The sequence below is a fragment of the Bubalus kerabau genome, chromosome 8 (genome assembly GCF_029407905.1).
Source record: "Bubalus kerabau isolate K-KA32 ecotype Philippines breed swamp buffalo chromosome 8, PCC_UOA_SB_1v2, whole genome shotgun sequence".
Lineage (NCBI taxonomy): Eukaryota > Metazoa > Chordata > Mammalia > Artiodactyla > Bovidae > Bubalus > Bubalus kerabau.
The window spans coordinates 120,174,911-120,197,326 of NC_073631.1; the positions used below are offsets into that span (position 1 = coordinate 120,174,911).

The 22,416-nt window shown below is 54.6% G+C and overlaps 1 protein-coding gene across 1 annotated transcript in view; it reads left to right on the forward strand.

Moving 5' to 3' along the window:
• Positions 1-22,416, forward strand: part of DPP6 (dipeptidyl peptidase like 6) — a 785,445-nt gene that overhangs the window by 662,151 nt on the left and 100,878 nt on the right. Inside the window, exon 8 of the mRNA XM_055591348.1 lies at positions 1,900-2,020. Coding sequence (XP_055447323.1) covers positions 1,900-2,020 — 121 coding nt within the window. The remainder of the gene's footprint in view (positions 1-1,899; positions 2,021-22,416) is intronic.

Here is a 22,416-nt window from a genome sequence, read left to right on the forward strand (position 1 = left end):
CAGAGCTTCTCAGATCATTCTAATACACAGCCGAGTTTGAGAGCTGCTGACCTAGACCGCACTCCTCCCCAGCCCCAGAGAATTTGGGGTTGACCCAAGGTCAGAGCTGTAATATCCCCCAGGGCACCCCAGTGCTGAACACGGGTCACCCGGCCAGCAGATGGAGGCCCTCTCTGCCTCCTCCACGACTGCACTGGCCACAATCAGGGCATCCTCCCCCCGTCCCTGCCAGTCCGCTTCCATCCTCACTCCTGCGGTGACAGGCTGACGCCTGCCTGTCCTCCCTGCATCCATCTTCACGGCCCGGGGCTCACCTGCAGAAGACTCACCCCAACCCTGGTGCTCCCTCCTCAAGCCTCAGCCAAGGCTTCCCGCTGCCCCTGGGGTCCTGTGCCTGGCAGGATTCTGATCACTGGGAGTATGTGCCCAGTTCCCCCAGCCCCCAAGCCCTGCCTCTGGTTTCTCGAAAGCTGTTTGCCCCGTGTCATCTCATTTCTCTGCCCCCTTTCCTCGTCCTGCTCCCTGTCCGGATCGCAACCGAAAACCCACTTTCTCGAGCGCTGACCCTTGCTCCAACCCAGGTGAACCTTGAGGACGTCCTGCTCTGTGAGCTGAGCCAGACACAGAAGCACCCACACTGCACTTTTCTAGTCTATGAGCTCTCTGGAGTCGTCAGGTGCCTAAGACGCAGAAAGTAGAACGGAGGATGCTGCGGGCAGGGACTGCAGTTAGTGTTTTATGGGGGCGGGGCTTTAATTCTGCAGGATGCCAGGAGTCCAGGAGATGGCGGTGGGGACGGTTGGAGGACAGTGTGAGTGCATTTAATGCTACCAGACTATGCGCTGAAAAGTAGCCAGGGTGGCAGGTTTCATGTCAAGCATGTTTTACCACAATTAAAAAAATATATACTTTTCAGTCACTTTCTCAGGCCTGTCCTTTGTCCTAAGTTAGCGGTACCGTCACATGTCCCCACGTCTCCACTTGTCCCCATCAGAGCATTCTCCTGTTAAAGTTTGTCTTCTTTTCCAGACTGTAAGTAGGATAAAAGTGCATGATATGTCCCACCTCGTCCATCAATGTGCTGTATCAGGATTGGCACAGAGCAGGTGCCCACCAAGTGATGGTAGTGTTCAGTCACTCAGTCATGTCCGACTCTTTGCAGCCCCGTGGACTGCAGCACATCAGGCTTCCCTGTCCTTCACTATCTCCCAGAGTTAGTGGGAGATATGAACTTAATGCTCAGATGCATGCCCATTGAGTCCATGATGCCAGCTAACCGTGTCATCCTCTGCTGCCCACTTCTCCCCACTAAGTGTTGGTCACTCAGTCATGTCTGACTCTTTGCAACCCCATGGACTGCAGCCCACCAGGCTCCTCCATCCGTGGGATTCTCCAGGCAAGAATACTGGAGTGGGTTGCCATTTCCTTCTCCAGGGGATCTTCCCAACCCAGGGACTGAACCCGGGCCTCCTGTACTGCAGGCAGATTCTTTACCGATTGAGCTACCAGGGAAGTCCACTACGTAGTTTTTAGTAAATGTTGACTGAATAAGTCTCAGGTTTCCAGTTTCCCAGCCCCCCCTTCATAACTTCTAGGGAAAATACAGTTGCTAACACAGTCAAGGCAACTTGATGTTAACACCCCCACGGGTTTCAGATCAGTTGTGCAGGTGGTAAATGACGGCATTGGGTGAACTGCGTGTAGTTTGAGGCTCTGACTGACCCTCAGTGTAGATGGTGTTGGAGGCAGATGAGCCCCAAGGGATCTTGAGACCCTTGTTCTGTCCAATAAATGCACCAGGAAAATGCCTACCAAATGGCTGGCTTTGGGGTTTTAAGAACATCCTGTTTGGAACTGCTTCCTTGATTAATGCTGTGCTTTTTTTCTCTTTCCAATTAGATATTTATCTTTGAAAACAATATCTACTACTGTGCGCACGTCGGGAAGCAGGCCATCCGCGTGGTCTCCACTGGGAAGGAAGGTGTGATTTACAACGGCCTCAGCGACTGGCTGTACGAAGGTACGCGGGGGGCGGGGCGCCGTCCTGTGGGCGCGGCTGCCACTGCTTCACGGCGGTTCGTGGTGGTGATGTGGACTCTGTCGATTAAGCTCTGGTTTCTGGAGCTTCAGCTAAATTCCAGAGGGCGTGTGGAGCCCCAGGGAGCAGCAGGCGGCCGGCGGGGGCCTGCAGTGTCGGTCTCTCACTTGGTGGCCAGGTGTGCTGGGCACCCGCCAGCCTGTGCCATGCTGGGGGTCACTCTGGAAAGGCAGGGTCCAGACTCCAAGGTCCCCTGCTCCCTTTCCGAGAGGCAGAGCACCTGGTACTGCCTGGGGAAGACGTCAGAGGGTAAACCCCCACGGGGCAGGGTGACGTGCTGGCCTGCGTGCATCCATCCACCTCACTGGATGTTTCCTGCCACTGGGATGCCAGAGGACTCCGGCGGTGGGCGTTACTGAACCTCTGAAATCTGAGTGAGCAGCTCTTTTCTGAAGCAAGCATCTGCCTACAATGTGGGAGACCCGGGTTCAATCCCTGGGTTGGGACGATCTCCTGGAGAAGGAAATGGCAGCCCACTCCAGTATTCTTGCCTGGAAAATCCCATGGACACAGAAGCCTGTTAGGCTACAGTCCATGGGGTTGCAAAGAGTCAGACACAACTTCACTTTCACTTTCACTTTCCGTGCTGATGAGAACTTTGCTGTGATGGTAATGGTCGTGTATTGAATGCTGCTAGCTGCCAGGCACCATGCTAAGTGCTTTGGTGCCTGTTAGCACCTCATGTCGCCTGCCGTAGTCCAGGCTGCTGTGATACCAATAGACCACAGTCTGGGCTGCCTGAGCACCTTCTGTCTCTTTCACATGGTCCAAGATCAGGGCTCCGGCAGCGCTGATGTCTGGTGAGGGCTCTCTTCCTGGCTTGCAGATGGCCGCCTTCTCCCTGTGTCCTCACAGGATGGGGGTGCGGGGGGGAGAAGGAGGGGAGGAGCAAGCTCTGGCCCCTTCATCTCGCTGGTGGGCCACTCATCCCATCATGGAGGCTCCAAAGGCCCCGCCTCCAGACACCATCACCGCGGGGATTCGGTTCCACGTGAATTTTGTGAGGCCACAGACACCCCGTCCATGGCGCCGTCGAGAGCGCATCCTTAGATGAGCGTGTCACAGACGTTTTACCGCAGAGGCAGTGGTGAGGGCAGGTCATCTGCCCGAGTTGGCATGAGGTCAGGGGAGATGCTCTTGGGGGGTGTCACTGTTCAGCTGCAGGACTGCCCTTCCTGGACATGCAGGTATGGACGGGCGCCAGGCTGATAGACAGCTGGTACCCGTCTCGACCTTCCCGCCTGAGAACCCATGATCACAGCAGGAGTCCACCGTGCAGGGCTGGACTGGGGGCTCTGGGATGCCTGGGCGTGACAAGCCTGGAAGATCTCATGTTTCGTTGGTGTGGTGCATCCCTTAATCTGGGTTCTGCATTGCAGCAGCTTTTTTATATCCTGAAGAATAAAGCACAGAAACATATATGCTGAGTCCCACTTCCCACTGGAATCTCACTGAAGCCACTGAGGCTCAAGGTTCTGTGACTGGGTTTCCATTTTTTTTAATTGAGATGGAAGTCTTTGACAGTTAAATGCACAGTTCCAAGGCCACGGTTCGATGGGCTTACTAACATGCTCTGTGCAACCCCATCAAGGCGTAGAATGTGGGACTTCCCTGGCAGTCCAGTGGTTAAGGGTCCACTCTGCCCTGCTGGGGGTGCAGGTTCAGTCCCTGGTTGGAGAACTGAGATCCCACATGCCACGTGGCACAGCCAAAAAATAAAAATAAACAATAAGAATAATAAAATAATTTCTGAAAGGAAATAAATCCTTCAAAAGACACAGAACACTCCCTCATCTCAGAAGGCCCTCCCTCCACCAAGCCCCTTCCCAGAGGCCACCACGGTCCTGATTCTGTGCAGCTGGCTTCCTGGCTGAACGCTGGAGCGCTCATCACAGCGGTCCCCCTCCCTGTGGTCTCCCCGGAAGCCTCATGTTTATTCCATCGTGGTCACCACTGCTCAGAGCATCCACGGGTCTGGTTCTGAGCTGCATTCCAGGCCCCAGGAGAATCGACCTTGAGGTTTCACTGGGCTCGCCCGAGGGTATCACGGGACGAAACGGACAGGGTCCACCACACTTCTGCTGTCCTGCGACAGACAGCCTACAGGTGGCAGAGGGGTCAGGGCAACAACCCCATGGCCCCCAGAGCAGGGGGGCACTGGGGTCCCAGCAGGAAGAGCCTCGACCCGCTCTAGGAATAATCTTCTTTAAAACTCCATCACCAGGAAATTGAGAATATCTTTTTTAGTATCTTCCTAAAAAAAAAACAAAAAAAACAAAAAAAAAAAACTCATTGCCTTGCAATTCAAGGTAAGCTTCTGCTTGAGCAGACTGGTTGAAAAGAAATGTTTCTTTAGGGCATTTACAGGGAATTGTGTTGGTGTGATAACAGGGCCCCAATATTCTAAATCAATCATGGTTGATGTACAGCTCAGTCTGCTGAGTGCTGTTCCCTGGAAGGTTATATACACTGATGCTTAGACTCCTGGAGCCTGCAAGGAATCTCAGCTCCTTTTTAGTAATGGGAAGGTAAACTCTGAAGCCTGCTTTTTTCTCATCTGTGACTTAACTGCTTCACCTCCAAATGCTCCTTTTAAAAAACAGTAAGGGGCAAGATTAGAGGAAAAAATACCCTGAAAGCGTTTGCAGGGTGCCTGACTCACTCAGAGATGTTAGTTCTGAGAAGCAGAGCTTACGTAAATTCTGAGCTACTCCACGGCCCATAGGTTTGTTGGCAGTCAGATGCCACATTGATTTGTTTTGTTTCCCAGAAAGGATCTTTTGAACATGTTGAATGTTTCAGAATATCAAGGGCTGAGGAAGAGGAGGAGGAGATGCAGGGGAGTTCCAGGAGCCCCCATCCCTCGAGCCGAGGTTTACATGCACTCCATAGGAAACCCCCTAACTCACTGAAGCAGCCCCCACACTGAGAAAAGTGCCCTCAAGGCCGTCTGTGACATCAGACCACGAGCCTCACTGACTCTGCAGATTCCTGCCCTCACAGCGGCCACACACTTATCTTGATGAGTAAAGTGCATATTTTATTCTTCTGGGCAAATGTCATGCAGTTACATAGCATTTTGATTTTAATATGAGGTTAAAGATGACTTAAAAGTGTCCCACAACTCTTTCAAGGTTTACTAAGATCAAGTTGGGCTTCCCTGGTGGTTCAGGTGGTAAAGAATCTGCCTGCCATGGGGGAGACCTGGGTTTGATCCCTGGGTCAGGAAGACCCCCTGGAGAAGGGAATGGCAACCCACTCCAGTATTCTTGCCTGGAGAATTCCATGGACAGAGGAGCCTGGTGGGCTACAGTCCACGAGTTTGCAAAGAGTTGGACGTGACTGAACAACTAACACTTTCACTTTCACTTCAAAGTTGGTTACCCAGAAACTAAAGGTATATTCAGTTTTTGAGAACTCAGAAAGGGAGATTCTGTTAGGAATTTGTACTTTCCTGCAAGTCTTAGTGATTTTGCAAAGCTCCTAATATGTAAGCTTATGAGCAAAGGGCTGGATTGTCCAAATTTTTATGAAAGGTTCATGGTTTCCAGTGTTACAGAGATGGTTGTATTTTCCAGTCAATACTGTTTACAGTAGTTCCATTTTGATCATTGCCATCATATACACGAGGTGTGGTGGGCTTCCCGGGTGGTACTAGTGGTAAAGAACCTGTCTGCCAAAGCAGAAGATGTAAGAGACGTGGGTCTGATCCCCGAGTCAGGAGGATCCCCTGGAGGAGGAAATGGCAACCCACTCCAGTATTCTTGCCTGGAGAATCCCATGGACGGAGGAGGCTGGAGGGCTCCAGTCCATGGGGTCGCAAAGGTCAGACACGACTGAGCGACCAACACTGCTTCTACCATAGTGGTACAGCACAGAGGTTTTGGCCAATAACTTTTCAATAATGAAACTTTAAGTCATTACCTGTTTTGCTGTCTTATGAGACATCCGTACCTCCGATGCCGAGGCAGTCAGATGCGTGTGTGTGTGTGTGTGTGTGTGTGTGTGTGTTGTTTAGTTGCTCAATCGTATCTCTTAGCGACCCCATGGACTATAGCCCACCAGGCTTCTGTGTCCATGGGATTTCCCAGACAAGAATACCGGAATGGCTTGCCATGCCTTCCTCCAGTGGATCTTCCCAACCCAGGGGTCGAACCCATGCCTCCTACATCTCCTGCATTGGCAGGTGGATTCTCAAGGAGACAGGGAGTTGACTGGGGAAATGGCTCACGTGGGAAGTAATGTTGTCATGACCAAATTGTGGAGCTCCCTGGGGTGGTTTTGAAAATGTGTACTTTCCACGGGAAATATGTTCCCGTAAAGAATTCTTCCCAAATCATCCTGGTCACCCCAATCTTGCCAGATTCCCTAAAGTGAAATTCTAAGTCATAGTTCCCATGGAATGTGCCTTTGTCTTTGACTAAACTTGTGGTTTACTCCATGCTTGGCGAGCGGTGTGTGTGTGCTGACCTGTATACCTAGGCTCCCATGTCCCCTGCCCAAGCTCTGTACTTGTCATCAGTGGATCAAGCCTGCGGGGTCCACTGTGGCCACAGGTTCCAGCGGACAGCCCTCATACAGGACTGTCAGATGCAGGTAGAGGACATGCACACCAGGTTTTTATCAGCGAGAAAGTATTTCTGATGCCTCTCACACTGTTATTAAACCACCCCCCCATATACACATTTTGATCCTAATATTTTGCAAAGCTCATGGAGCCCCTCTGAGTGTCCATTCTTGATTGAGCTCTTCAAATGCTAACATCTCTGAAGTACCTGGATCCGGTACTTCAGTCATTAGCAGGCTGCATCCTGGTGGTAGACACGCCCGTGGAGCCTCATTCTGGCTGGACTGATAGATTTAGAGACTCCTGGAGTTCAGGAGACTGAGAGTCATGTTCACTTCTGCATGCTTATTCAGACCATGGATTTGTAGCTCTTTGGATGTGGTTGTTGGTTACTTCTCCGATTTACCTGATGGGAAATCTTGGTCAGACCAGGAAATCTCCCAGAAAATTGCCTGCAGCTTGTGGTGGGCTTTACAAAGCCCTCTCATGTGCGAGCGGCAAAGCTGGGAGGGGAAGGGCAGGGTCTTTGCAGCCACCGTGCCTGCCTTTGAATCATAGCTTCACCACGTAAAAGCACCGTGAACCAGAATGAGATCTGAACTCTTTGGGTCTGTTTTCTTATCTGCAAGACAAGCGTGAAGACCATCTAGGTTTCCTCAGGTCATCTTGGAAATTAAATGGACTGACGCGCTTACAATTCTTAGAACAGCCCCTGGGACAGGTGGACCGCAGCTGTTGCCGTTGAAGCTACTGTTATTCTTTATCTTGGAATTTTAAAAAACCAGTGGCTTCCCTGCTGGCTCAGATGGTAAAGAATCCGCCTGCAATGCAGGAGACTCAGGTTTGATCTCTGGGTCGGAAAGATCCCCTGGAGAAGGCAACTCACTCCAGTATTCTGGCCTGGAAAATCCCATGGACAAAGGAGCCTGGCGGGCTACAATCCATGGGGTTGCAGAGACTCAGACACGGCTGAGCAACTGACACTTGAACTTTTCCAAAACTGGTCACATAGCAGGTACACACCTCTCTCGTCTGGCATCGTCAGCACCAGAAGCGTGAACGTGTGGTCCATTCTCCTCCAGCACCAGTGTTGAGAACCACTGAGCTGTTCACTCTTGAGTTATTGTCTCCATATGTCTATGTAGGAAGTGCAGGCTTCCTGCTCCCCCTGGAGAGGATGTCTGTGCAGATACAAGCGTCACCCTGGAACCTTCTCTCTACATCAGCGTCCCCGAGCTGGAGGCGTGCCCCCCTCACCTGACAGCCATTCACCCTTGAGCACCATGGTCATGTCACTTGGTAAAGAGTGTGCTTCGGGGTGGTTTGTAGACATTACATAGTTAAAAATTCATATTGCAATTCGCTTCTAAAGAGGGACACGGGCATAAAGGTGATGATGAGAATACTGGAATTTAATCAGCCTCCAGGGGAGTCCCCGACCCAGGAGGTGCTGCCTGGACCAGCAGCAGCGCCGGGTGGCAGGCGGCAGACCTCTAGTCCAGTAAGTCAGCGCTTTCGGGGTTTGAAGTGAAATGAGCATTCTTCCTGGGTAGCCCCGTCTCCAGCTCCATGAAGTAGCGGTGACCTTGACTCAGGCAGCAAGGGGTCTTACCTTGTAGAAAGACACAGAAGAGGCCGCAGCTGTTGAGTGGGGACCCTCTCGGGTCTGGCATGGGACGGGACGAGATGTCTCGGTGTTGGCTCGTTGCTTCTGTGCTCTCTCTGACCCCCGGCGAGATGTCCTCCTGTTTCCCTGTAAACATCAGCACAAGGACAGTGGTCCAAGGCCGGGAGTGAGACTGTCAGGCCCCTGGGGAGAAGCTGCCGGCCAGGCCGCATCCAGCTGGCCCCCAAGGCTCTCCTCGCCCCCGGGGCTGGTCCAGCCTCATCTGGATCCTCCACTTCCTTCTCCGCCTTCGAGTCCAGTCACACCCACCCCTGCCCGCACACCTCCCCACCGGGATGGTCCCTACACACGGCCACACTCCCCCATCCTCGCGGTGCAGCCCCGGCTCCAGGGTTCAGGTGCAGGGTCCCAGACTCCCCCTGAGGGAGCTTAGCTGGCCTCCTTTTTCCCACTACCATCAGAGCTTCCGCATCCTTCCTTCAGCAAAAATAGCAGGCTGATCACTGAAGAGCCCAGGAATGGTTAATCTCACCGTAATGATGAGCTTCACTCTTTTTATCCCCAAAGGAGGCAGGAGAGGTGTTGGGAATGAAGACAGTCCCCTTACTCAGGACCGAGGGGCGAGGTGGGGGCGTCACTCCAGACCGCCTGCTAATAACACCGCCAGGCGGGGCTGGCCCGCGGCAGGTGTGCTCACTCTCACCCACTGCCTCTTCCACGGCTCGCCTGACATGACTAAACAGGAACGAACTTCCTGCCGCAGCTGCAGAAACTTGGGCTCAGAAGCGTTGCGTGACTTCTCTGCGGTCACACAGCCAGTAAGTGTTTCCAACTTGGCCTCCTCACTACATGCCCATCATGTATAAAAAGCTGCATGAACTTCTTGCAGATTAAAAATAGGCCTGATGGGTTCCCGAGGGGTGAGCGGGCCACCCATCACCTCAGCAAGGTCTGCTCGCACCTCCGACACCCCCAGCTCTGCGCCAGGCGCTTCTCAGCATGGGTGTGAGGGCCCCAGGACCCGCGGGCGCGTCCCTGAGCGGCCACGCTGCCACCGGTGACCCTGAGGCAGTCACGTACCTCGTCTGACCTTCAGGTTCATCGTCTGAAAACGAAGAGCTCAGATATCTTCCCCAAAGATTTAGCGTGAGGCTGGATAACAGCGAACGCGGAACCACGTGGGCGTGGCAGGACGTGTCATCATGACGTGTCATCTCGGGGCTGTGAAATGTCCCGTGAGAATCCACCTCCCGCCGGCTGCTGGCAGACGTGGCAGGGTCTCAGACGGCCGTTTGCCCAGGGCCGGACGAGTGTCTTCCACAGAGAGGCAGAGGTGTTTGTAAGGCGAAGGTCAGGCCTGAGCCCCCCAGAGCGTGGCACCCCCAGAGCACCCAGCTGAGTGCAGGGGAAGGGTCTGGATTTCTCCCAAGAGAAGCCCACAGAGATGTCCTTGCCCATCATCTCCCTTGTCTTTCTCCTTGGGTCGCCCACCCTCTGAGTGCCAGGGTGACCATAGCTGTGGTCCATAGTCACTCTTGTATCTTCCTGCCTCCCAGGAGCATGCAGGCAAGAGTTTCCATGGAAACTGTGTGATGAACGGACCATCCAGTCATGAGGATGGGGCGTAAGCCTGGGGGATCTCTGGGGATGCCCTGGTGGCTCTCCACTGGAAAGGTGCCCGTGGCCCGAGCTGGGGCGAGACTGCAGCATCAGCCAAGGAAGAAGCGACATTCTGTCCAGGACGTCAGGCCCGGGAGGCCGGGGCAGGGGCCAGGGCCCAGCGACAAAAACAGCAAATGCTGGAACTCCCGATAGGGAATTTCCCCCAAGTTCAACGCTGAGGGCAGGGCCCTGACCTGTGCTTTGCAGCCCAGCATCCTCCCTGTACTGAAATAAACCCAGTCAGAGAAGCGGGAGAGGATGCCGAGGTCAGGCTGGGAAACTCTAAAACAAACCCACAGGGACTTCCTCGGGGGTCCGGCAGTGAAGATGTCACGTGTCCACTGCAGCAGATCCAGGTCCAATCCCTGGTCAGGGAACTAAGATCCTTCAGGCCATGTGGTGTGGCAAACAAGTAATAATTTTAAAAAACCAGAAAACAAGTCAGCAAAGCAAACCAGACACCCCCTCCAGGATTCACAGCAGGAGAATCGCTCATGCCCCGCATAGGGCAGAGGTGGGCGGGTCTGCTCCCAGAGCTCACGCAGGGGCACAGGCTGCGGGCCCCGCCCTCCCGCCTGGCAACAGGCCCCGCCCAGCCCAGAGTGGGTGGAGACGGAGGCGCTGTGCTCGGACAGGAAGTGACTCTGCTGGGCGGCCGTGCTCACCACTGGGTCGACAGGACCAGGGCTCAGGACACAGCGCTGGCCGCCAGATGCGGGAGAGGCCTGCACAGTGGAGACCCTGCCCTGCAGATTCCCACGGCGGGGCCGCAGACCCCAGATCTGGAATCAGCAGGAGAGGAACTCCTGCAGGGCCGGGGGCGCCCTGAGGGTCAGTAAGAAGAACTGAGCAACAGGTTTAGGGGCCCCCGGGGGGTGCGGGTAGTGGTTGCGAGACCGCTGCGGCTGCCATCCCCCAGACGCCAGGCGTGGGGGCGTTAGGGGGGGTGGACTCGGTGAGGGCGGCTCGGCCTGCCCGAGCACTCTCGAAGACATTAGTGAGTCGCTGCAGGTAGCGGTGCCCTGTCCCCCTCGTTGGACCACTCAAGAGACAGCTAGGGGTGTAACTTTTTGTCGTTGCAAACTCACCTTGCATGCGTGGTCACCCGCTTCAGTCGTGTCCAACTTTTTGCAACCCTGTGAACTGTAGACTCCTCCGTCCATGGGATTCTCCAGGCAAGAATACTGGAGTGGGTGGCCATTTCCTCCTCCAAGGAGTCCTCCCAACCTGGGGATCGAACCGTCATCTCCTGCGTCTCCTGCCTTGGCGTGCAGGTTCTTTACCGCTAGCGCCACCTGGGAAGCAAACTCACCTTATTTCACACTTCACGGCTGATAGCCGAGGGGCCTCAGCCAAATCGCTAGCTGGTAGGTCTCCGTCTCCCATGAAAGGTTGATCAGTGACTCGCGTGCCTGTGATCAGCGCTCTTCTCCACGTCTCCTTGGAGTCCTTTAAATTAACGGCTGTGTTGCCCAATGAGCAGCCCCCGACGGCAGGGGAGAGACCCCAGGATGGGTGGGCCCCGTGGAGCCGGCCGTCGTGTGACACCATCGGTTTACTGCAAGCCCCAGCTCACAGAGTCAGAAGCCGAGTCTGCCCTTGATAGTCCTGCCTGGGCCCTGTGGGTCCCTGATTGTTCTAATTCATCCTGAAACAAAAATCAGGAAAAGGAGAACTCTGAGGGGAAAACGTTCTCTCCACGTGTGGGAAGAATTCCCGCTGGTCTTGAGAAATGTTTCTCACAATTAATTACCTGATCCTGAGAGACTGATAAATAATACACGATGCTCAGTGGTTAGGCTTTTAAAGCTCTTTAATTATGCATCGACTGTGGGATTAGGACCGACACATCTCCATCTTTTGGTTGTGGAGTTTTAATGAAACTCGGGTATCGCTGGCTGAAATCTTGACGCTCCCGGACACCCCAGTTTCTTTTAGTCTTTTTTGTTTCCTAAAATCTCGTAAGGACTTGAGACCCTTTGCCCCAATGTCGAGAGTCTTGTTGATGTTAGTGTTCCACCGAAAGGCAGGCTGCAGATGCTTGAAGGAAAACATGTGAGGTCCGAGCTTGCCTGTGCTCGAGACGTCATCTGGGCCCAGAGGCCGGGGTCCTGCCCCTGCCCTTTCCCATCGAACCCACATCCTGACCTCTTTGCACTTAGTTCTTTTTCTCTGCTCTGCAAGCATCATGGGATGGACCGGATAGCGCTGCCCACCTCCCTCAGCTGTGTTTTCGTACTTGAATGTCAGGGGGAGCGCTCAGTGTGACGGCGTGAAGTCTGTACACATAGGAGGTGACTTTGCGACGGGCTGTCTACCTGTCCTTGGCTTTCCTGGGTGGGTGTCAGGAGGAAAACGCCCCGATTATAGCAGGGTGGGGGGCCCAGCACAGGGTGCCCCCCTCCTCCACCCCATTCTGCCCCCCTGACCCCCCGCAGGACACGCGTGTGCTGGGAATTCGTCAGGGGTTCTCATCTGTTTCTCCCTGCCCCTGGTCCTCCCTTCGTGGGACCTCCTTTTCCTTTCTTTCTATACAACCTGCGTTTTCAGTGTAATTTTTCTCTTTGCCCAGGGCTGGGTTTGGGGAGGTTTGGGGGGCAGGGTGGGGGTGAGATGGCAGCTCAGCTTCTCCACGTCAGAGCCCCCTGGACGTGGAGACGCGCCCTTGTCACTGCTGCTGCTAAGTCGCTCGGTCGTGTCCGAGCCTCTGCGACCCCATGGACTGCAGCCCACCAGGCTCCTCTGTCCATGGGATTCTCCAGGCAAGAGTACTGGAGCGGGTTGCCATGTCCTTGTCACAGATCCTATGAATGAAGGCCGGTGCCTGGAAGGAGATCCAGGCCGTAGGTCTCAGGTCAGTCGCACCTTCCTACCCGGTCTCCCAGCAGAGGGAGAGGCCGTCTCTCCGTCGCCGTCGTGGGGTCAGGGTGCCCCAAAGTGAGCCCTGCACTGGCCAGAGGCCAGACACGCAGGCCCGTGTCTGTAGCACATGCACTTATGTCTCCAAGCCCCCAAGCAAGTCCCGGCGGAGCCCGGGGCCCGGCGTCCCCAGCGTCGGCCCCACCCCAGGCTTCTGTGGCTGGGTGGGCCCCTCCCCAGGACACGATGCCTTCCTCCCAAGGTCACAGCTTGTCCATTCACGGAAAATGGGCCCCAGGCCTGGGAACCACCAGGTGCCAGCCATCCCCAAAGAGCAGATGACCATGCAGGCCTTAATGGAGAACTCCCGTCCAGTACCTTGTTCTTGCCGCAGGAGTTTGAGCATATGGTACTTGCTTTATTAATAGAAAAACCAACAGCCGTGGGGACACGAGCCCAGGAAGTGTTGGGATTTTAAATAGATGTTCCCAGGAAGGGGCCCAGCCTTCCTGGAGGTCACGGGGTCACGTCTGCCCGGCCCTCGGGACCAAACCACAGGGCCACAAGGTTCTAGATCCGCACAACACATTATGTTTTCGGTTCTTCTAAGCGTCCGAATGACTTCCCCATCGCACAGCTTCTGTTGAGGGTTGAATCTCTCCCCCAGTCCCTGTGCCCGTGTGCCTCCCCAGGTGTGAGGCGTATGAAGAATCTGAAGGTAACAAAATTCATTCCACACGGAGGCTTCATGGACACCTAGCCTGGCCCGCCCACCCCACTGGTTCTAGAACGTAAGCCCCACCTCTCCTGTGGGCCCAGAACTTATCGGTCTCCAGGGAACCCGGGGCTGGTGACCCGCAGTGTGACGGGGCAGACGTGGGCCCTCCCTCGGGAGCCAGCACGGAGCGGCCCCACCGGGAAGCCAGGACGCACCATGTGAAGCGGGCTCCAGGGACACACCCGTGCATTCTGCTCCAGGCTTCACAGGCCCCCGTGGGACTAGGCTGCACTGTGCCCCAGGCTTGCCTTCAGGATGGAGTTGAATCACACCCTCACCATGGGGTGCTTGTCTCCAGCGCCATTCAGACACTGGCAGAGTGACCCGTTCTGGTTGAAGACCACAGACCCATGAAAATCAGAAAACCAAGCAATCGCTAACCCATTAACTGATTTATGGAATCCAGAGCTGAGTCCTTAAACATTTGTCCCAGCTGCCTTCTCTCAGGACGTTATCAGTGCCTGGTCCCCAGTCTTTTTTCCAGTTTCTGCCTTTTGCGATCTACTGCTGACTTGAGATCCTGCGAGATGTGAGCCCGCATAAGCTTGTCCTGAGGGGGAGATTTTTGAAATAGCTGGGGAACGCTGATTAGAAAATCCACAGCCGCCCCTCCACATCATGACACCAGCTGGTAAAGTCGGGAGACGTTCTGGGGCCTTCCTCCCAGCTCTGGCGAGGGCAGTGCTTGCTCCCCTGAGCCGGGCACGGATGGCGGGCGGGGCAGGCAGTGCCCTCCCGTGCGGGCACCGTGGCCACTTCCACTCAGACATTCAGCGCTTCCAGCCTCTGGCCTCTCCACCTGCCTCGCATGGAGGAGGCTCTGGGCCCTAAGGTGTTGGGGTCAAAGCCCCAGAACTGAAGGACAGAGGCACAGACCTCAATGCCTGAATACTCTTCTGGAAGCCCCCAGACGGCCCCCCATGTCCCTGGGCCGATGGAAGGTTCAGCAGACTCTTCAGGGACCACAAAACACTGTGCCTTGGTGGCCATGTAGGTCAAAAGGATGAAAGCCTGAAATGAGAACCAGTTCTGAGTGGTCACAGCTGAGGTTTGCGGAAGACCAGGTGGGGCAGGGGTGCTTACCACCTGCTGTGATGTCCAGCTGCTCTCCACTCAGGCTGAGCCACGCACGTCTCTTTCTATGCACTCGAGCTTTATGTAAGTAATTTTGTTTCATTGCAACATTTAACTGAGACTGGAAAGTCATCATTAAGGGGACATAAAGCTGAAGGAGGAATGGAAAACTATGTAAAAGAGACCTTTTAGGCTGCGGGGGAGACGGCCTTCTGGGGTAATGGGCCTTTATTGACTCTGATGTTTTAGGAACAGGGAAGAGGAACTCATTACTCCCACACTGTGATCTCCCAAAGCAGAGGATGCTAAAACAGATGAGGCTCAGCCAGAGATGTAGAGTGTGTGTGAGAGAGGAGAGAGGCATAGACAAAGAGAGAAACTCAAGAGACAGACAGAGCGAAGCAGACAGAGACTTTCAGTTAAGTTCGGTCGCTCTGTCGTGTCTGACTCTTTGCGACCCTGTGGACTGCAGCACGCCAGGCTTCCCTGACCATCACAAACTCCTGGAGCTTGTTCAAACTCATGAGAGAGAGAGACTTTACCAAAAGAAAAAAAAGAGATTTAACAAAAGTTGAAGGACTTTCCTTGCCCTCTTGTGTCTGTCTCATTTCGGCACAGCTGGAGTCCTGAAACACTGCCCTTCACACGGGACAGTGACAAGGGGATCCGCTGGGGTGCTTCAATGCGACAGGCGGGTTTGCAGCTGGTCATCACGGGGCCCATCAGGGGCCTTGGGTGTCCACCCCACGGGAGCAGCTTCTTGACAGTTTCTTCCTCAAAAGTCTCCAGGCCCTGGAAATGCATTCGATGTCTGTTTTCCTCTGGAATGAAAAAAGGAGGACAGGAGAACTGAGACAATCTATCAGTGTTTGGAGAAGCTGCAAATTAGCAGCCAGCAAGGTTATAATGAACATCTGAGCGATCGCAGCGGGGGAATAAAAATCAAGTCCAGACTCCTGACTGTCTCAGACGTGAGGACGTGGGGGTGGACGCTGCCCCCTGGTGGCCAGCGCAGGCACGGCGGGTCCGCTGTCCCCGGGCTCAAGTGCTGAATTGTGGGGGTTGTCAGACCACCGGGATGGTGATGAGGTGTCTGCAGTGAGTAATATGCAAGTCACAGGGCGCTGGTTAGCCAGGGAGGCTGCGGGAGGAAAGGGAAAAGCTCCTTCTGCCTCCTGGCTTGACGTTGGCCGTTTCTTGTTTAACCCCCCCATTTAATTCCACTCTCGGCACGTCGGATAAAATATTTAGTGGCAGGAAAAAGGCTGCAGATGCAGGCGGGAATAAATAAGATTGCCCGTATTTAGAACGAGGCCATTTATTTCCAAGTGCAGATCTATCAGGCATGTTATTTATGTCTTTTGCAATTTTCCAGGACCCAGATTTCTCCAGACGCTTTTTTTCCCAGTCGACACAGCAGTAGGGGTGCAGGCGGGGGCACTTATTAACAGTGAGAGCACACGGGGCCTGTGTTAGGAGCGATCCCAAAGCCTGTCTCAACTGCCTGCACCGCTTTGATCTGCTTCCTGTCATCCCATCCAGAGGTGACAGCCGTAATGCTGACACGACTCAGGCAGATGGAGCCTTCAAGGCAGAGACCGCTCTAGCTGCCGGACAGCACGGGGCGGGCAGGGGAGACGGGCCGGAGGCTCAGCGCCGGGTTGGCGGGGCGCCGGTGGCATTGGGATGAGCTGTGGACCAGGAATCAGGACCAGAGCCAGCCCCACCCTCTGCCCTTTTGTGAGCCTGTGAAACAGCCCCGTCTACTTCTCACAGCAGTGCCCCCTCCACACACCCCAAGACCAGAATCCACTCAAGGCTCTGGCAGGCGCTTTGGGTGAGCCGCCCCTGCCTGTGGGTCTCAGCTTTCTCCTCCGTGAAGTGGAGTCACAGAAGCATGGTTGCAAGCTTGGCAGGGTGGTCATGGTGAGTGTTGGGTTCCTAGCAGGACAGACGACATACCTGCCTTGCCCATCCCGCCAGGTCACGGCTCAGCACACACAGGCCCGTTAGCCCCAGAGCCCGGGTGCTGACTGGTTGTGAATGTAGTCCTTCCTGCGGCATTCATCCAGGCCAGAAGCCGCGGCCGACTGGAAGATAGTGAGTTCAGACCCACGTGAGCGCAGACGTGAGACGCGGGGAACCTTAGGCAGGTCGGAACCTGAGGACTAGGGCGACATGCGGAGCTGGGACCTCTCTTCACGGGGAGGCACCTCCCCTCCAGGCGCCAAGGGCACCGCATGGGGAAGGCACCTGGAGGCGAGCCACTCTGTAGGGTTGGGAAGCCCGAGGCCCTGTCCCTCAACCAGGAGAGAAGCCCCCCCAACCCCTGGGAGAAAGGGGAGCCCCATGTGTGCAGTAAGGATGCAGCCCTGGTGGATTCTGCCTTCTCTTCATGTCATTTGACCGCCCGTCCAGTGGGGGCTTGTTGACAAAACCTCTCCTGTGTGAGATCCTCCCAACCCCAGAAGTACTAGCACACACCTCTCAGGCTTCTGGAAACTTCTCCCCGGGGTCATTTTATCCACAGAGAGATTCTGGCAGTCCTTTGCTTTGGACCACACTTGGCCAAAGACGATTAGGGAAAATAAAGCAGAATTCACTTGATTTTTGACTTCCGTATACTGTTTGGATTTTGGCAAAGGGAGAATTAACTCATGGTGACTTGCTTTTCACTCTAAAGAGAAGCTGACATTTTTTGCGAGCTACTGAGCAAGTTTGAAAAGATTCATTCGAAGAACCACTGACCCTACAAAACAGGACTAAGATATACCGTATCTCAGAAGAGCACCCCGTTGGAGGATGGGGTCTCCCTTGGGAGCACTTCTCTGACTCGGGGGGAAGTGCCTCGTCACTGGAGTTCTGTCTCCTAACTCCGATTATTCCCATGGCCCACGGCACCTCGTGTTTCCTGCTGCATTTAGAGCCGTGCAGGAGGTTGGCCGGGGACAAGCACACTGGAAGAAGGCAGCGGGCAGGGTGCCCTGGAGCCATCGCCACCTCACCCGGAGCAGGCGCTTGTTGTCCGCATCACCCGCCTGGCCAAGGGACCCTGGGGAGCCCGATGCCAACCTCAGCCTGCGGAAGAGCTGCTCTTTAATTGGCCTCGAGTCACTTCATCTCCGTTTGCCTTCCGGGGCTGTCTGCCTTACAGCACGGGTATTTGCATTTCACCCCATCAGTTGGCCCTAAAATCACAGGCTCTCCGAAGGCTGCAGACCTGCAGTTGTCGAGGTGGAGCCAGCCGTCCAGTGGGACCGGTGTCGTGGGAAGACTGCCTCCCCCAGTTAGCCGCTGCCCGAGCTGGAGCAAGTTAACCCCATGCAGGAGCCTCAGCGGCCTCCTCAGGGAGGTAACTGCGGCAAAGAGCAGGGTAAGCGTGCAGCACCAGCTCCCAGGCATGGGTCAGGCTCTGGCTGAGTTACGGCTGTTGGTACTCATCCCCTGGCTCCCGGAAAATGCCAGACCTGTAACAAAGAAAAGGGTTTCCATTTCACCTCTCTGACACTGGGTGTCCAAGACCCTCCCAGAAGCAGGCCTGTTAGCACGGCCGTCACGGAAGGGGCCAGGGCGCTCAAGGCCCAGGGGTGGGGGCCGGGGCAGCTGTCACCCTGGTGAGTCTGCACACCCTGTGGGGAGGCCTCATGGCTGCAGGCAGGGCTGATGCTGGCGCTCGTCTCCGGTCGGTGCTGCCCGACACCCCCCATCGTCAGTCCAGTGTCACGATGAGTGTGAACAGGCACGGGGGCCCTCAATTGACAGTTGTTTGCTGGCCTAAGGGGTCTTCTGAGAAGGGGAGGCACCTGGAACCCAAAGCCCCCTCCTTCCACTTTCTGGAGGTGTCGGCAGGCGTGAAAAGCCATGGAAGTGGGTGGTGGGGAGCCCGTGACTCACGTGAAGCACAGGCAAGGGGGGGTCCCAGGGCAGGCGCAGCCCAGAGCCCCCTCCTGCCTCCTCAGTGTCCCCGCCTGTCCTGCCCACAGCATGCTCCTTGGGGCCAGGGCCTGGAGGGGACTGTCCCCGACATTCTCAGCAGTGAGCGCTCCTGGAGCCGCTGTGCCTGGGGGCGGGGAGGGGTCCTGGACCGGGGACACTCTCCCTCCTCACATGGCTCACAGTGGGGCCGCGCTGAGCTCTCCCGTTTCCCAGGTGAGGAGAGGGGAGCAGGACCGGAAGGGCTTGGTCCAGGCCCACTGGCCGGCCCCCTGGGTGGATGGACCCGTGTCCAAGACTCCCAGCCTCAGGATGCCCCTGGGCAGCTTCAGGTCGAGGCCACACGTGGTCCTGGGACATCCTGGGGGTGAGATCAGGTGGGGACAGGGATGGGCTGGGGGCTGTGGCTCTGCTGTCTCCTGTCCACCCTGAAGGCATCACCGCAGCACCTGCAACTGGACCCATGGTGACCCTACCTGTGATGTCTGTACCCATGGTGACCCTACCTGTGATGTCTGTACCCATGGTGACCAGGATTTCCCTCCCCTCAATCACACTGAACCCCTGAGCTATGTCTCCAGAGTCAGGATCTATTTGTACAAGTTGAAAGGCAGACTCTTGTTCTTTGAACAGTAGAACCAAGAATATTTAATAATTCGATGCAGTTGGGTATGGAAACTGTTCTGAGTGCTGTTTATAATTCACAGTTAATTAACCTTCCTCTTCAAAAAGAAGTACAAAAACTTGAGACCTAATTTCTTGATACACGTTGTTTTTGATATCCATTATTTTTAAAATATGTTTCCACTGATACTAAGAAATAATTATGCAGACTATCTCAGACTGATTAAGGTAACTGTTGCTCTGTTAGAATTTTCTTTGAAAATATGTATTATAATGAGCTTTTGTGCAGTGCATCCTACAAGAAAACATTCCTGTCATCTAATTTTAAAGCTAAAGCCAGTATATAGAAGAAATGTTACATATAATTTTAAGGCAATAATTTTGCTTTGCGATGAAAAATTCTAACTTTCAGAAGAGGACACCATCGAGTCAGCACTTTTAAGAAACGCTTCATAAATACAAACAGTTTTGGTTGTAGTGGTTGGTAGTTAAGTCACTGTCATTAAAATTCCAATTTCAGAATCTCAATCATTTTTAACTTCCTTGTGAATATTATTAACAAGGTGATCAGCTTCAGCAAAATATCAGGAAGAAAAATAAAACCGTCTAAGAGCATTAAAAATCATTGTAGAGTTGGGTGATAACATTCTACCTCCAGTCACTATTATAGATTATTAAGTTAATATCAAAGAGTATTATGGCAAAACATTCTCTTTTAAATGGAACAGTTTTAGGAGCTGAATTTAAAACCATTTTTGGTCATCACCTGGGCACAGATGGCAGACTGTCTGCAGGGCTGCCTGCCTGCTTGGCAGGTGCAGTGGCACGGGGTTGGGGGAGGTCTGAGATCTGCCCGAAGCCCCCACTGGCCCAGCTCATTCATCTCACCTTCAGTGGCTCAGACAGTGTCCGAAATCTCGACTCTCTGTGACCCCATGGACTATAGCCCCCCAGGCTCCTCCGTCTATAGGATTCTCCAAGCAAGAATACTGGAGTGGGTTCCCATTTCCTCCTTCAGGGGATCTTCCTGACCCAGAGATTGAACTCTTATCTCTTGCATCTCCGGCATCAGCAGCCAGGTTCTTTACCACTGGCGCCACCTGTGAAGCCCGATCAGTGGCTCAGACCCCATCCAGAACCCAGTTCGGGGAGAGATGGAGCTGAAGGAGATGGAAAGCTGGCAGAGACGACGTCAGCTCGTCTCTCAGCGCTTCCCACAGACACGCTCTTCTCAGGGCTTCACTCTGTGATGTGGGCCGGTTATCTACACTTTTATCCTTTTAATTTCCTTAAGAGAAAGGTAAAGATAGGAACACCTACTCAAAGTGGTTGTTTGGAGGAGTAAGTGAACACTTACTGAAACACACACATACATGCACACATGTACATACATGCATATATGTGTGCGTTCACATGCATACACACGTGTGTGCACACATGCATATGTGCATGCACATGCACACACGTGCACAAACATGTGCACATATACACACATGCACACATGCGTGAACGTCTGGCCTGTACGTTTTGATGGGAAAAAGGAAAGAAGGATGATTGACCCAGACGGGGGGTTAAGGGTCACAGTGAAGTGCTTTCTGTGTCTGGGCTGCCAGACAAGGTAACCTCTGCTTTACTCTCCATTTTGCCTGGATCAGCCCTGCCTTCCTAGCTTACTATCCTCGCTGGGGTCTTGTTAATTACAAAAAAGAGAAGAGGGAGGACTTGCATGTGGGTGGTCTGAGGGTTGTTCTGTGGCAGGCAGGGTCAGCTCTGCAGGCGCTTTACAAAATGAGCACTGGAGAAGCAGCCACCCTCCTTGCCCTGCGCGTCCGGCGTGTCTGCTGTGCTTGCTGTTCCTGACGGGGCAGAGACAATCTGCCAGGGCCTCTGGGAAGCCTGAGCCATTTGCTTTTTCTCTCCTCCAGTTACCAGGAGCCACAGCAAGGGTGTTCAACAGTGAGGGTTCCCCGATGGCTTAGTGGCTCTGTCCCCAGGTGCCCATTGCCGCAGTGGCCCATGCTTGGCGGTCACATCAGTCCGGTCCGAGCTCATCTTCCCTCTGAGCTGCTTCTGCTCCTTCAGTGGGTCCCTGACTGCAGCGGCCCAGGCTGACACGCGTTACGTGGTCGTAGCAGATGCTGCGGCAGGCTTGCCAGCGCGTTTATGTATAAGAACTAACATCACTGTTACAACAACCCACGAGGTAGAGACGGATTTTGCAGACGAGAAACCCGAGGCAGGGACTTCCCCACGGTCACACGGTCGGCAAGTGGCCCTGGAGAGGCTGGCTCGGGGGTCCCTCCTCCTTAGCATCTCACGTCTGTAGGGCAGGATGTGTGCTGTGCACACCGTTCCTTCCAGGTCCCTCTCCAGGACGCCTTCTAGGGTGAGCAGGGTGGCTCTCCCGTTCCCACCTCCACCCGGGGGGTCAGCCCCGTGTGATAACTGACTCCGCACACCTGCTGCACTGAGAACATCAGAGCAGAGGAGAACGAGGTCTGGCACCTTGGGCAGCCCCGTCCTATGCATCCACCTGTGGTCCCTCCAAGGCTTGGAGGCAGCCTTTCCCCTCCCTGACCCCCAACAACTGGGAAGGGAACTGCCAGCGGGGATGCCCCTGGTGTCAGCAGAAGGCCCTGCCCGGTTCCCACGGGCTCCCCCTTCTCTCCTGCACCCCCGCCCTCCACACCCAAAGACTGCCCAGCTGACACTGGACTGACAGGCTTGGGGTCTTGAATGATATTTTTTGGTAGCACGGAGTCCTCATTGCTGCTGTGCAAGCTCCTCTCTAGTTGCAGTGCTCTGGCTTCTCGTGTTGCAGACCACGGGCTCTGGGGCACGTGGACTTCAGTAGTTGCAGCTCGCAGGCTCCACAACGTGGGCTCAGTCGTTTCAGTACATGACTCAGTCGCTCTGTTGGAATGTGGGGTCTTCCTGGAGCAGGGGTCAGACCCACGTTCCCCGCATTGGCGTGCAGATTCTTAACCACTGGACCATCAGGGAAGTCCCTTGAATGATATTTAAATGCAGGCCGAGATCCTGCAGTGAGAGCCCCCCTTCCCTTGGCAGCCTGCCCCAAGGCTGAGGGAGACCAGACGCTTGTGTTCAGGGCACATTTTTCCTGGTCCCTGGTCGGGTTTCCCCTCTTGTGTGAGATCCTCAAGGCAGAAGCCAACCTCCCAAGCCTCTTCTGC